This window comes from Labrus bergylta, chromosome 22 (assembly GCF_963930695.1).
Source record: "Labrus bergylta chromosome 22, fLabBer1.1, whole genome shotgun sequence".
NCBI lineage: Eukaryota > Metazoa > Chordata > Actinopteri > Labriformes > Labridae > Labrus > Labrus bergylta.
The window spans coordinates 9128853-9143208 of record NC_089216.1 but is presented as its reverse complement, the minus strand read 5'-3'; the positions used below and the strand labels follow the sequence as shown (position 1 = coordinate 9143208).

At 41.5% G+C, this 14356-nt stretch overlaps 1 protein-coding gene across 1 annotated transcript in view; it reads right to left on the bottom strand.

Moving 5' to 3' along the window:
• Positions 1–4935: 4935 nt before the first annotated feature.
• Positions 4936–14356, bottom strand: part of dhx15 (DEAH (Asp-Glu-Ala-His) box helicase 15) — a 29098-nt gene continuing 19677 nt past the window's right edge. Inside the window, exons 10-14 of the mRNA XM_020630455.3 lie at positions 10603–10794; positions 8341–8463; positions 7230–7420; positions 6200–6369; positions 4936–5106 (exon numbers count right to left, since the gene is read on the bottom strand). Coding sequence (XP_020486111.2) covers positions 4989–5106; positions 6200–6369; positions 7230–7420; positions 8341–8463; positions 10603–10794 — 794 coding nt within the window. The 3' untranslated portion in view covers positions 4936–4988. The remainder of the gene's footprint in view (positions 5107–6199; positions 6370–7229; positions 7421–8340; positions 8464–10602; positions 10795–14356) is intronic.

Sequence of the window (14356 nt, the reverse complement as noted above, 5' to 3'; positions counted from 1 at the left end):
ATCTCACCTACCTAACCAATTTATCAAGCCTAACCCGGCGGTATGTGCATATACTCCCCTATCACAGAGAAGGCTGGAAAGCAACTGTCATAGATGGTATGATTGAATTGTTCCCTTGCACTGTCACCAGAGGGGCTATTACTTCAAATTAGCATACAAATTCAAACCAGGACAGATGGATTTGTCACATTCCAGTCGCCATCTTCCTGGAAGATTGGCTGTGCTTGTGCTGTGTGATGGAGATAAGACACCTGTCTCAGCTCCGATTGGTGGCGGGGCATTTGGTGGTAGGGGGTGGGTGGGGGTGGGTGGGGATAAAGGGCCGGAGTGGGATGGGAGGAGGAATGGGTGTGGGGATGGGTTTCCTGAAATGCTGAGGTGTTCTGCAATAAAGTTCCCTACCCACGGTCTCAAATGATGATGAGGCACCATCCCGGACTCTGTGGGTGGTGGGAGATTGAGCTGGAGCGAGGTGGTGATTCACACTGTTTGGAAACAGGCTGAACAATAGCTGTCTGGTATTTGTTTGTGTTTGCTGCTTTTGGTTGAGTTACTGTCAAAAAAAAAGGCTCATAAAATGGCCTCTTACATCGTCACAGGTTGCAAAGATGGGCGTTATGAAGAGCGGCTGGAGGAAACGTACAGTATGTCCATGACCTCAGGGAAAGTTTTCTGCTTGTGAAGCGAAACAAAAAGGTAAATCGATTCTACCCCATTCAACCGCAACAAAAAGGGACTGAAGAAATGTTCCACAAAAAAAAAAAAAAAAACTTTCTCAAAGGACAAGAAACTTTAGAAGAAACAGTACATTTCCACTAAAAGAACTACAGGAACTTTAGGCGGTACTAGAAGGTTTCCAACTCAAGGATTTGGTACTATAGGAAGAACTTAGATCCCCTTCACTGCAGGAACTTTCCCCAAGGACTAGAGACTTTAGGAGGAACTTAGTACAATTCCATATAGACAGTCAAAAAAAAAGGGGGTCCCTGCTAGGGGTGTAGTATGTTTTAACATACAAGGACTGTAGAGGTGCGTTTCCACCATACAAACATTCCACAAGAACCTTTGCACCGCAGAGACTTTCCTTGAAGACTCAGGACTTTGGGAAGAGCTTTGTACTGTTAACCTGCAGGGGCTACGTCTACATTTTCTGATTTTTTCTTGTTTTTTTTTTTTTACCAGATACTTGATTGTGTCACCCAAATGCTACTCACCACTGCTAGTAATGGACTGTTTTCTTAAAGAACGTTTGTTTCTGGTCGATAACTCGCAGTTTTCAGAAGACCCTTTCACTATTCAGCAGATCTATTTGCTTGATTTTCACGGCTCTCAAGACTCCAGTGAAATCATGGACAAACAATGAGCTGCAGAAACCTTTTACTTCCTTGAGATGAAAGCCCCATAACATCAAAAGTTCTTGATCATTTTGGTGGAAACTCAGCTTATAATAATGCACAAGTAGGACTCAGTGCAATCGTCTTGTACCCTCATATCAGACTCTAACAAAATACAACTTGCAGACATAATGATTTTCATTTGTAATTATGGAAGTGTGAATCAATGAGTAGCACTGAGCATGAAAAACTGTCCTTACCTCAGGATCAATTCCATATAATTTCCAGATCAGCTCAAACTAATGGGTTTTCTATTGGCTTCACTTTGTAGAAAGACTAGTCTCTCTGGCACTATTCAGTACTTCTGTGTATGTTCCCAAGCAAAAGGCCATCCAATCTAAAAACTTGACTCCCAACAGTCCAAAAAACATTAAAGCACACATGCTAATTTCCTGACTTAGCACATTACACAATCTGCAGGCTTAATTTAAAACTCCCTTAGCAGGTCCAGTATCTCCGCCTGCCTACCTCCAGACACTACAGAGATTGGGAAAAAATGCTTACTGGCTCATTTCTGCCTCTATCCTCAGGTCAATGTTATGTATATTCCCTTACAATTGATGTTAATATGAGATGTAGAACAGAGGAAGGAAAGGTTATGCTATCAAAAAAAAAAAAGGCTACTGGCCCTTACAAAAAGAAAGTTGGATTAGAAGCAGTTAAATAAATTGCTTTTTTTTTTAAAGGTGATGTGAAAAGAAAGATGGAAGCAGAATGGGGTCTTTGATTTGCATTTGTCATTGTGCCCAGACAAGGTATAGCTCAAACCGAGTTGATAAAAGAATCATATTGCTTTTTCATGCCTCCAACTCTTTTGCAGAGTATAATCTATCCACCTGGAGATGAAGCCAGTAGAGATGGAACTACAAATCCCTTAATGGACAAGTCACACTTTCAAAAATCTTGTGATAATGTGAATATTTGTTTGAATCATTTTCAGCAAAGATGCCAAACATATGTTCCCATCTGTGAAGCTTCTTGTTATAAATCCACTCTGATCCTGTATTTGATCATGCCTATAAACCCCTCTGTTTCAGACCTGCGCAGAACAGAATGTTTCTGTGTCTGTAGCTTTAAATGTAAATGAGCTGTCTCTGACCACGCCCCTCTCTGGAAGGCCATTGGTGGCTCGGGCTTTCTTGCACCATGCCCGATTGTTTACGGTGAGAAGGCCAACTCAGAGGGCAGAACAGACCTAGCTGGGGGAGTGTCATCCACCTGGGGGAGGGGTTACTGCCCTTTGTGATGTCACAAAAGGAAAATCTCAAAAACAGCCTGTAAATATGGTGAACGACAGAGAGAATGGACTTTTCTCATGATAGGAGGGTTTGTAGACAGACTAGGGACACATTAGTGTTACAGAAACATTGTAAATGCTTTCTGCATAACGTGATGAAAAATAGTACTGTAGTTCTGTAGCCTAGTACCAATAAAACTATATAAATTCTAAAAGCGAATACAAGCTTTAAACCTTTAATTATAAAGTTGAAGCGCATTGAATGAGACAAAAAAATGAACTGAATTATGCTGAATTATTGGGCGCAAACGATCTAGTGGTTAGGTCGCACCCCATGTACAGGAACACTGTCCTCCAAGCAGACGGACCCAGTTTAAGTCCGACCGGTTGCTCCTTTCCCGAATGTCATTCCCTGCTCTCTCCTGACTTCCTATATTGTGCTTTGCCTCTGTGCTCTGCCTGTCAGCACCTGTGTCCTATCAGACTTAGAGCTGTTCGTCTGCACTCACTGATGTTTCCTCTGCTCTAGATCCTTGCTTGTGTTGTATTGACTCTCTGATTATGTCGCTTTGGATAAAAGCGTCTGCTAAGTGAATTGCAGAATGCTAAAACTGAAACAGTACAGACCCTACAGTAACTTAAAAGGGAGCTTTAATCGGAGGTTTCCTAATGAAAGCTTATATATATATATATATATATATACACATAAGTGTGAGGCAATCTACCCTCAAAGGTTTCAGATCGAAAAAAGTATAACCTTATTAACACAATGTGTTAAACGCAGGATGCTTCTCTTGGTTTGAATTGTTGACCCACAGAATGAATCATCCAACATTCTCTGATGCTTTCTATCTGATGTTGGAAGCTACATTTAAGTTTTGTTTTGAAAATGCAGTCATGGTTAAAAATTAATTAAACTAGACACGTATCCGAGTTATGTCGCTGACAATTATTCTGGTTATTCAGATCATTGAGGTGCTTTAGGATTCTTGCTTCACCCAACTGCGAGTGTTACCCTCCACATAAGAGAGGCACTGACAAAAAGCAGAACTGCCAGCACAGGCTCCAGCACAGCAGGGATTTCACACTGATCTTGTTCAGAAACATTTGTAATTAACATTCCCTCTCACTCCGACTGTTTCTGAAGCTATCAATATCCCAGTAAGAAGATTTAACTTCCCTGAAGAGCCAGGAAACGAGCTGGATTTAGTGGGTCAAAAGAAACGTGATTATTCAATGCGTGTTTGAGGGTTAAGTGAAAAGTTAATGCACAGATTATCCTGTTTTTTTTTTGTTTTTTGTTTTTTTAATGCTGACACTGAGAAAAATGTTTTATTACAAAGTCATGTTTATTAAGTTGAACAGTGACAGGAAATGTGGGCAGGGGTAGGATGTCCAACTTACTATCTCCACGACAGGAGAGCAATATGGCTGCACTAAAATACAGTATAAATAATCTCTCAAAGTACTCATGCTGTTTCTGCTGTTGAACCCAAAAACAAAACAAAAAAAAAACAAAGAATTGACCTTGAAGATACGAAGGCGTATTAGGGCAACATTAAGGGCAAAGTTGTAAATATACAAGAATAAAGTCATACATTTACGAGAATAAAGGCACGACTTTATAAGTCGTAAATTTGCAAGAATAATTTGTTATTTTAGTCTACAGTTCTACCAGAAGAGCAGCAGCGGCATGTACGTAAGTAAGGAACGTGGAGCATCTTGTGAAGTTAAACTTTAGTAAAGTGTCACAAATCAGGAAACACTTCCTTGTGCAGTCTGTAACCAAGATTGACTGAGTATTAACTCTCTGTATGAACTGCTTCAAACCAACAGGTTGACAAGGTCTCAAAATATCCGATTAGTTGTGTCGGGACTTTGCGTTGCAGATATGAAACAACACATTCTTTTGGCACATCAGCATCACATTGTCATCAGTTTCAGGACCCTGAAAAAGATACTGCAAGAAGACACCGGGGCTTTTCCGAAGAAAGAACACTGACTTGGAGGAAATTGTCTCAATCGATTTACTAAGTTAATATCGTAAATGTACGACTTTAATGTCTACATTTGTGATTTTCGTTAATGTGGCCCAATACTGCGTGATAAGAAGAGATGTCTTTAAGAGCAATGTTGACAATTACATGAACTATCATAGATTAACAGAAATGATTAACGATTGAATAACTGATAATCAGTCATTTACATTTGAAGTATTGCTCATCCCTCTTGGATTAAAAAAAATACATGAGGTAAAACTTCAGGATGGGGTTGTTGATGGGTATAGAAAGAAATCTAGGCAGATCAAATGGAGTTCAGATTTATTTGTACACATACTGCAGAACATGCAAACCGTCTTAGTACTGAGTGTGCTCCTTGGATGAGACTTTAGCGATGATGCGCTCCAACTGTCTCTTCGCCTCACACTGGGGGAAGTTACTCATCTCGTAGTACTGTGGGGCGATTTTCACCAGCCTAGGAACGAAAGAGAGTGAAACATTAGTCACGTGAAATGTCTTCGTTGTTTACATGAGGGAGAAAGTTTTTTACTACATTGTTCACACGGTGACTTCCTGTGTAAGCTCAATGAATTTGATGCTTAATTGTACACAGGCACAGATGGGAAGACAAACACGGGTAGTAAAAGTGTGCAAACAGCTCTATGTTTTATTTGTGGTTGACCTAAAAAGTTAAAACTGTTTTTTGTAACTTTTATTTTATTTCTGTTGGCTCTGTAATCTAGCACACTGCATTGGAAATATCAACCAGTGTGAAATGTTAACTTTTAGTTTGAATGTGCTCAACATGGCTCTATGTTTTTTTATTGTTCAAGGAACAGTTCCTTTTCTGTTTTTCTGAATGTATTGACAATAAAGTTAAAGGTCACATATAATCCTCCTCTTCAACCAGTTTAAACAAGTCTCAGAGCTCCTCAAAACATGTCTGTGAAGTTTCTTGTTCTAAATCCACTCTGATCCTGTATTTGATCATGTCTATAAACACCTCTATTTTAGCCCTGCTCAGAACAGGCTGTTTGTGTGTCTGTAGCTTTAAATGCAAATGAGATGAGATTGACCACGCCCCTCTCTGGCTCAGGCTTTATTGCACCATGCCCTATTGTTTACGGTGAGAAAGCAGACTCAGAGTTAAAAATATAACACCCAGTTGTGGAAGTGTCACACACCTGGGGGAGCCATTACTGCCCTTTGTGATGTCACAAAGGGAAAGTCTCCATGGCCTGTTTGAGCACACAGTTTCTGAAAAGTGGAGCAGGCAAAAGACGGAGAGGACGGACTTTTCTCATATTTGGGGGTTTATAGACAAACGGAGGACATATATTAGTGTTTGAAAACCATGGTTAAGTATATTTTGCATAATATGTGACCTTTAAACCCAAACATACAGTGATTGTGTGCAGAGATCAAAATTTTCACACTGGACACACAAACATTTTGGATTTATAATTAGCATAAATGATTATTAGTGCTACTTTCAGAACTCAATAAATGCATGTTTCACAATTCTCCCTGCAACTCAATATGTCAATTCAATTGATGATCCAACTCACCACTCTGGTTTAATGTCAGTGCACGTGCGGATGTAGTTCTTGGTGGTGAGCACAAACTCGTTGTAAAGCACCCACTCCGGCTTGTGGTCCAGCACGGTGGAGGGGTGCAGCTGTACGACTTGGTTGTCCTTCACGGTCAGGTAATGGCCCGTGCGCTCGAGGTGAGCAATCTGTTCACACCACAGAAGAAGAAAAAAAAACAACACTCTGAAATCCAGCTCATAAAAAAAAGGAAAGAAACTAATCACATACATGAACCATAATTGTTGCTTTAGTCATTTTCTGTGTGTAGATTTAAAATGTAGATCCATAACTGTCATTAAAAACTGAATAGACTTGTTTGTTATCAGGCAGTGAGAGATTTGTTTCCCCTTCTTTGTGTGTACCAGGTAAAGCTGTGGTGGCTGTTGTGATTAACCAAAGCAATCAGTCTCAATAAAGGCCGAGCCCAACGAAGACATGATCTCAAACGCTGCTAAAGCCCCAACATGGGCTGCAAATTTGTCTCCTGGATAAAGGTTAATGTTGACAAATATTTAAATATTAACACCATAATTCAACTTGTCAGGCTGCTTGTTTCAGGTAGACCCCAGAAATGGCTTCTTGCAAAATGCCGTTTGTTTCCTAGAGCAAGAGGCAAATTGATGTGATTTCTATTTGTGTGTTTAAAGGAAAGCAGCTCTCTGTGTGTGTGTGTGTGTGTGTGTGTGTGTGTGTGTGTGTGTGTGTGTGTCACTGTTTAATTTGAAGGCGGTTATCCATTACAACAAACAATTCAGCTACAAACACTTATTTTTCAAATGATTGTGCATAAAGGGCAAATGTGAAGGAGCGTCAGGAAGCAGTGAAGCTGGATGTATGAAGTGCACAAACAAAGGACCAAAGGAAACTAAATAAAAGAACAGGGAAAATAATGATGTATGACAAGAAGAGAAGACTCATGGTCGACTTGATGGTGAAGGGATGAAGTTCAAAACCCCTACTCATACCATCAATAAACACACAAACACAACACGCTGCTGTGACCGACCTGCATGAAGAATCCAGTGACCAGCGCTCTGCGGATGTTGACGTAGTAATCTTTGCTGAGAAACTCGGTGCTCCGCCGCGGCAGGTTGAAGCGCTCCATGATCCTGGACAACTGCTGCCGCACGTTGTCTGCCGACATCAGCGAGCGGTAGTTCACAAAATTGTCGTAGCACCACTGGTTGGAGTCGTGGTCTGTGCGAGACAAGGGGACATTTAGAATGAAAGGCAATGTGAGACGACATGGAGCCTGTGAGCAGATTCTACAAAAAGACGCAGGAGAAGACGTTCTCGTTTCAGTTTGCAGTGCGTTTGTCTGACTCATTATGTATCAGGAGGTTTTGGGGTGTGCAGGAAAAAACAGTCGGTATGTAAAGCAAAAGGCAGGCGGGACACTCTGTGAGAATGACACACTGGCTCCCACCGGCAGCATTTTGACAATGATTAATTTATCTCAACAAACAGAAATCTGCATAAAAAGGGCAGCTAACAAAGATAAAACATCTCAATTTGAGCGACTAAACTGCTTGATGTGGTGACATGAAAGCCCAATCAGCGTTTATTCCCCGACTACCTGAAACATATCAGAAATGATTGATCTGACCTCCATTCAACAAATACACATTTATAATAATATTTTTATCCTCCTGGAGGACAGACCAGACAAGGCTTGCATTTCTTACTTTTTACAAATCTACATCAGGATATTATTTTGGCAAATTTAAGACCCATTAGTTGCACATATATTACAGGAAAATCGGTCCGTTTGCAGCTCAAACCGCTGAAGAAAGCCAGAGTGAAGCCTTTGTGTGACTATTATCTACAGTAGGACTGAGACTCAAGAGAAACTGATGAAAAGGCGCGACACTCTGGAGAAATGTTGCCATTCTTTATGCCTTCTTTATGGATCAAAGTTATCCTAATCCCACTCTAAAGTGTTGAACATCACAAACTGGAGGTTTTATCCAGATGAAAACCGTGTTTCAGTTTCCTAATTATATCCAATTTCCAGTTTCTGTTGAACAATCTGATTTCAAGATTTGATTCTTTAATTTGATAGCCTTTATCTGATCAGATATCTTTTGAACGACTCGGGCCAGGAAGATGACACTCACTCTGTTTGAAGGCGTGGTAGACGTTGAGCAGCGTCATGTGGTCTCCGTCGATGTGGGCGAAGCGCATCTTGGACTCGTCGGACGCCTTCTTAGCCTCGGTGGGACGGACGAAGCACTGTGGGACTAGACAAGGTTGGTATAGGCCCCAACACAGACGCCCATAGGGATAAGTTAAGCCAATCCCACAGAGAGGAACAAGGCCTCAGCTGAAGAGAGGCACAGAGCACTTCACTGGGAACAGTGTGTTTGTGTGAAGTGTTTATGGTGGAGAAGGAAAGGAGGGGGAGGGTCAAAGAGGAGGGGAAAGGATGGATTCTCCAACCTGTAACACCACAGTGTGATTTCATACAAAATACAGCAAACATATGACTCCCAGTCCACAGAAGTATCCTATCACATAGACCTGATTCTGAGCTACATAAAACAGCAGTGTTGAGTTTCCCCAGAGGTTCAGCCATCTCTCCCCCTCTCTGAACTTGCTCTGAATGGCTTAGCGTCAAACCTGCTTGATTGTGGCTGTAATGGGTGAAAGCTGCGTTTATTGAGTCTCATGGTTGGTTGCTGTGACGGCACAGTTCTCAGGTGTGCTTTCGCTGCTTACTCTAATCAACTCAGCAAAAAAAAAAAAAAAAAAAAAAAAAAAAAACCCTGCCATCCTGAAACACCTGCTTGAAGTGCACGCCACGTCCTAACAGCTAGTTAAATCCATTTCCCCGCTCTCAAAGACCCTCACGCTCCCTTCAAAGGCGCCAAGATTCATCTCAATGAGCAGCATTCTGCTTTGGCAAGCCCAAAGTGCAATTACTGCTGTAGCACGCTGCTTCTGCTCCAGCTACACCTATGCGTTCAGTACAGACATATATTTTTCCCCTATCCACACTAATAACAGCTGACATCGCCGGCTTCATCCTCCACTTGCCTTGTAGTCAAGTTCAATACGAACACATCACATTCAGTCGACTTTTGAGGCCTTTTTGGTAAAATAGGGACATGCAATAGATCTTTGTCATCTTAAAACTCCTCAAACTGCTTCTTTCTTAGGAATGAAATGTTTGATACTTTGATTTTATCTTCTTGTGTAACTAAAACCTCGTAGTGAAAGGATTGGCTTGATGGATGAACACAGGTATAAAAGTTTCTACATTGCATTGTTCTGGTCAGGTTTTCATCTGTTAAAGATCCTGTGAGGAACTTTTGGTTGTTGTGTTGGTTTTGGTGCCCCCTGTGGACAAGCATGAGAATAAATCTCTATGATCTTGTACATGTAGAAGTCATGTTTTCTGACAAATAAATCTAATCCAGCTTCATTTCTAACATCTCACAATTTATCTTGGGCAGACAAAATTATAAAAAGAAGGGGAGAGAGAAAAAAAATCTGACAGATACATGAGCCGATATCTTTCTAAGATCTACTGTATGTTTGGTCTGCAGAGAAATATAGATATGCACGTTTAAAGCGTTGACCCCTCAAATGCAGTTATCAAACACTGGAGATATACAGTATAATGAAGACAAGAGGGTCACTCAACTGGAAAGTAACTGTGAATGTATGCGCCTCACCGCTTGACACTCTGGAGAGTGATAATGCTTGTTGTAAACCATATAGCACACGCTGCTAGTGAAGAGAACTGCCAGTGTAATACAATGAAACTCAGATTAAATGCTATTTGACGGGTGAATACATCTAGTTACAACAGCGTTTAATTTGCGATAAAATTAGCCGATACAAAAGTCACTGGATAAACTAATATTGGCCGATACCATGGGCTGGCTGATTGATCGGTGGCGCTCTAATAAAAAGTCTGTTCCCTCAGTAAGCTGTTCATTGCCTTGCATGAAACCTAGAGGTGACAGTTATACAAAATAACTTTAAATCGTCTGGATGATGGTTTTCTTTGCCTCTGTAGGTCATTGAAGCATCAGCACTGATTTCAGTCCGTCTTATTACTGAATTTAAAAAATCCTCAAAAGGAGCTTTAATGTCGTTTCTTTTGCAGTCTACTGGGTTATGTAACTCTACTACTTGTATTTCTACAATAACATTAGCGATTCAAAATCCTTGAATCTTCACAACCAGAATAAAGAAAGGCTCAAATATAGCAGACACTTTTAAATACACTTCTGAAGGTAAAGGGAAGAGAAAGGAGCTGCTCTGTATGTTTCCTTAAAGCTCATTGGTCAGTACTGAAGCTCCGCCCATGAGCACGGGGAGAAGGAGAGCAGCAGCTCGGCTCCACACAGCGGGCCGGCCCCGAGCATTACCTGACAACATGGCAGTGATTGAGAGGATCTCGTTGGAACAGTTGAAGTCACAGCTGGCGATGACTATCTTGGCCAGCTGGGGGTCCAGGGGGAACTCGGCCATCATGGAGCCCAGCTCGGTCAGGTCGCCGTTGTCGTTGAGAGCCGCCAGGTAGTTCAGCAACTCCAGGGCTCGCATCAGGGTCTCTGGGGCTGTCGGGAGACAGAATTGGGAAGAGATGGGGACATTCGCGTTAATGTTCCAAGCCCATGAGCAAAACACACACGGATGACGGAGAGAGAACAATTTGCAGGACTGACTTTTTTTTTTTTTTACATCAGACTAGAGAGGAACAATTTGGAGGCTTCTCAAACACCTGCGTCAGGAGTGATTAATGCTCCTGTGCTGCATGTTTAAACTTTGATCCGAGACTTTTCCTCCTTTTCCATTACCTGTTCAAGCAAAAAAGCAGACCACTCTCTGATTTCAGCAGGTAGGGTGTGACCATGTGCTCCTTTTGTGTAGTTTTAGATGAACAAATAAATACCTTAGTAATAAAGATTATTGTGTTTCTAACTTTGGAATGAATTTGGCTGATGTATTTCTCCTTGACAACAATCTTTACGGTAAACTATGGCTTTGATGAGTGTAGTTAAGAAGTAATCAGTAAAGACAGTTTATGTTATGAAGAACAAAATCACATTCAAGAAAAGACATTATCAAAATGCTATTTTCCAAATGGTAAAAAATAAAAAATAAATTTAAGAACGAAAAATATCCTTTGTTATTTCTGCCAAAAATATATGGTTTGTTTTTCTTTCCTTGCTTGTTCAGTTATTATTGGTTCAAAAGAAGATAAATTACTTTTCTGGTTCATCAGCTGAAAAGATGTGCATTGAAAAAAGGACAAGGCCAAAGAGGGTAAACAGCAGATAAATCAAACTGTTCAAACCACCTGCTGCATTTGCACCTTTAAAAAGAGGAGACAGAGTTTCGGTTGTGTGTTTTGGGAGCTTGAGGTCAATCAGAATGAGGCGCCTCTCTGTATGTGACAGCAGGAGTTACACTGGACAGCAACTTAGCGAAGAAGTAATCATGGCAGAGCTCCTTTTTCATCCCCTGCTTAGGCAACCCTTAACAACGAACGCAATTACAGAGGGAAACTTTCTACTTAATGCTTCAACACAAAAGGCTTCCACCGTTTGGTTGAAAGACTTTTTTCCTCAAGATGCAATTATTGACCTTTCGCTCCCGAGAGCTGAAGCCTAATGACCAGTTGCATGTTAACTGAAAATTAGCTTCAAGCTCTGGTTGCGCTGCTTGTTCACTTTCATTTCTTTCAAGTGTCCCCAAAAAAAAAAAAAAAAAAATTATTCAATTTCAAACAGCAGGAGGGCATTTATTTTTTATTTTTATGATTAACAAATATTGATTTGGGGCATCAAAGCTACATTTTTAACACAAAGTGAGGGCCGGCTGCATTCCTTCCCGCACCGATGGCTTGTGTAGGGGCTAATCAAAAAGGTGAAAATCTGATTTCCAAGTACTGCTAGCATGATGAACCAGTGTGGAAATTCAATCTATACGCGACGCAGCTCATCGCAAAGTAAGTATTGACTGCCTCAACACACCAGAATCCGATATATTAACCGAGGGCCAAATCAATGAGATGAAAGGCTAAAGGTACATTAAACCACATTGGCTTCGAAAGGTTCTTCTTTGGAAATGTCACGAGGCAAATGTATCCAACCCAGCCAAGTCCTTCAGTAAATTGCTCCTGATTTCTTTTAGATTTTCCATGTGGTCAGCTTGGCTCACACGCTCTCCCTGCTGTGCGTGGGAGAAGTAAACGGGATGTTTGAGCATTTTAGAGCAAAATGGAAATGGGGGTTGGAGATATGTCGCTGGAGGAGAGCGGAGGTCTTCAGTATGGCCGAGGTGTAGCCAAACAGCAGTTTGTTTTGGTTTCATACAGGTGCTCAAGGGTGACTGGACCAAAAAGTTGCACTTCCTTCCTTTAAATAAAACATGACTTGCATTTTTTTGTGTTAAGTTCAGCAAAAGAGAGATAGAAAGGGGGAGTGAGCACCTACGTGTAGACGGCGAGGACGCGAAACAAAAAAACGTGTCTTTTGATAATGAAGCCTGCCTGACATGTTACAACTTTCCGAGTTGTCAATGAAGCACTGTGCAGTCTGGAGTCTCTGTTCACAGTGACACAGAGTGACAGCTGTCTCACGTGATCCAGTCCTGCGCAGGTTAAGAGCGTTTTGGTACTTCTGTGCAGATGGGCACCTAACTGTCAACATGTTGGCATGTGTGTGTGTGTGTGAGGTTGCATTAGTGTTTCTGTCGCTGCACAAATGGCATGAAACTTGGGGGTCTGCATGTTTGAATCTCACATGTGCAAAGCATTGATGTATTTGAGAGGCTCACTGATTCAGTGGCTGAAAATGGGCTGATTATGACCACCAGCCGGCCCGTCCTTGCACCTCTATACGACTTACTTTATTTAATCTGTGATCTTTACTTCTTTAGCTCGTCACCAAGATAAAAAAAAAAAGCAGCTGGCTTTCCCATTTTAGCGACTCAAAGCTAAGCTGGTTTTCTCGAGTTGACGGGATCATTTTCTGGCCTTTTAGAAAACAAATAATAAGCTTGACAGTGTCCGAGGCCAGACCATGACATGATATGCTGCCTCTGCCAGCACTCACTGAAGCCTATTTTGTTTTTTTTGTGATGTTGCAACTTTGGGGTATACAGGACATACGAGTCGAGGTTTGTTATCAGGGTAGAAAATAGAATGTATTGATGAATGTCCACTTTAGGCTTTCAATTTAAAGAAGAAGAACCTCAAACTAATCTTTTACTGCTCAATTTCTAGGTCCTCCAAAGACTCCCCTCTGACCTGTCAATTTACTCTGAGGAGAAACTATGACACAGCGATTATCAAAATTGATCCACCGCAGAGGTTATAAAGCTCCTGTCTAGGAACTCTCAGACACTCCTTCCTAACCCTGAACTAGCTGCAGATTCCCTCGTGCACCTGCAGCTAGTTAAGAGAAACCTTCTGCTGTGAGTGGATCAAATAAATAACAGGTAATCCTCCCCTTCCCCCTTCACCCCACTCTTCCCAGTTAGACTCAGCAGACAAGGCCAATCCCATATGTAGCCGCTTACCCTCGCTGTTTTGTGAGAAATGTGGGGGTGGGTGGCGGAGGTCGGTCACGTTTCGCTGGAGGAATATAAAGGGAAGGCAATAGCTAAGGTGATAGCGCTGCTATTGATGTAACCAATTTCATTCTCAAAATGGCGTTTGCCACAGTGGACGGGGAGAGATGGGTTTAATCTCAGGGGTGAGATGAAAACTATATTATGGTGAGAAAAAGAGGAGAGGGAGGGTGAGGTTAAGGATGAGGAAAGGACGGGTGGTCTCGTCTGGAAGGTGTAGGAACACACTCTGGGAAATGCCTGAATGAGAGGAGGTTGGTTTTTTGGCCTAGATCTGGTTTGATTCAAATGTACCAGAAATAAATAAATAAATAGTTTGACACATAAACCGTCAGATCAGCCTGAACATGAACTCCCAACATCACTCCTTTCTTTCTCACTTCCAACAATGATAATATATCAACTTAAGACAGACTGCTCATCACTGCTGTGTAGCCCATGTCTGTCAGAGAACTTACACACAAACCTCCAAACATTGAATATGCAGTATTTGATATCTACCATGATCAGTTTATCTCTGCGTTGTCAGTTTTCCCTCCCTGA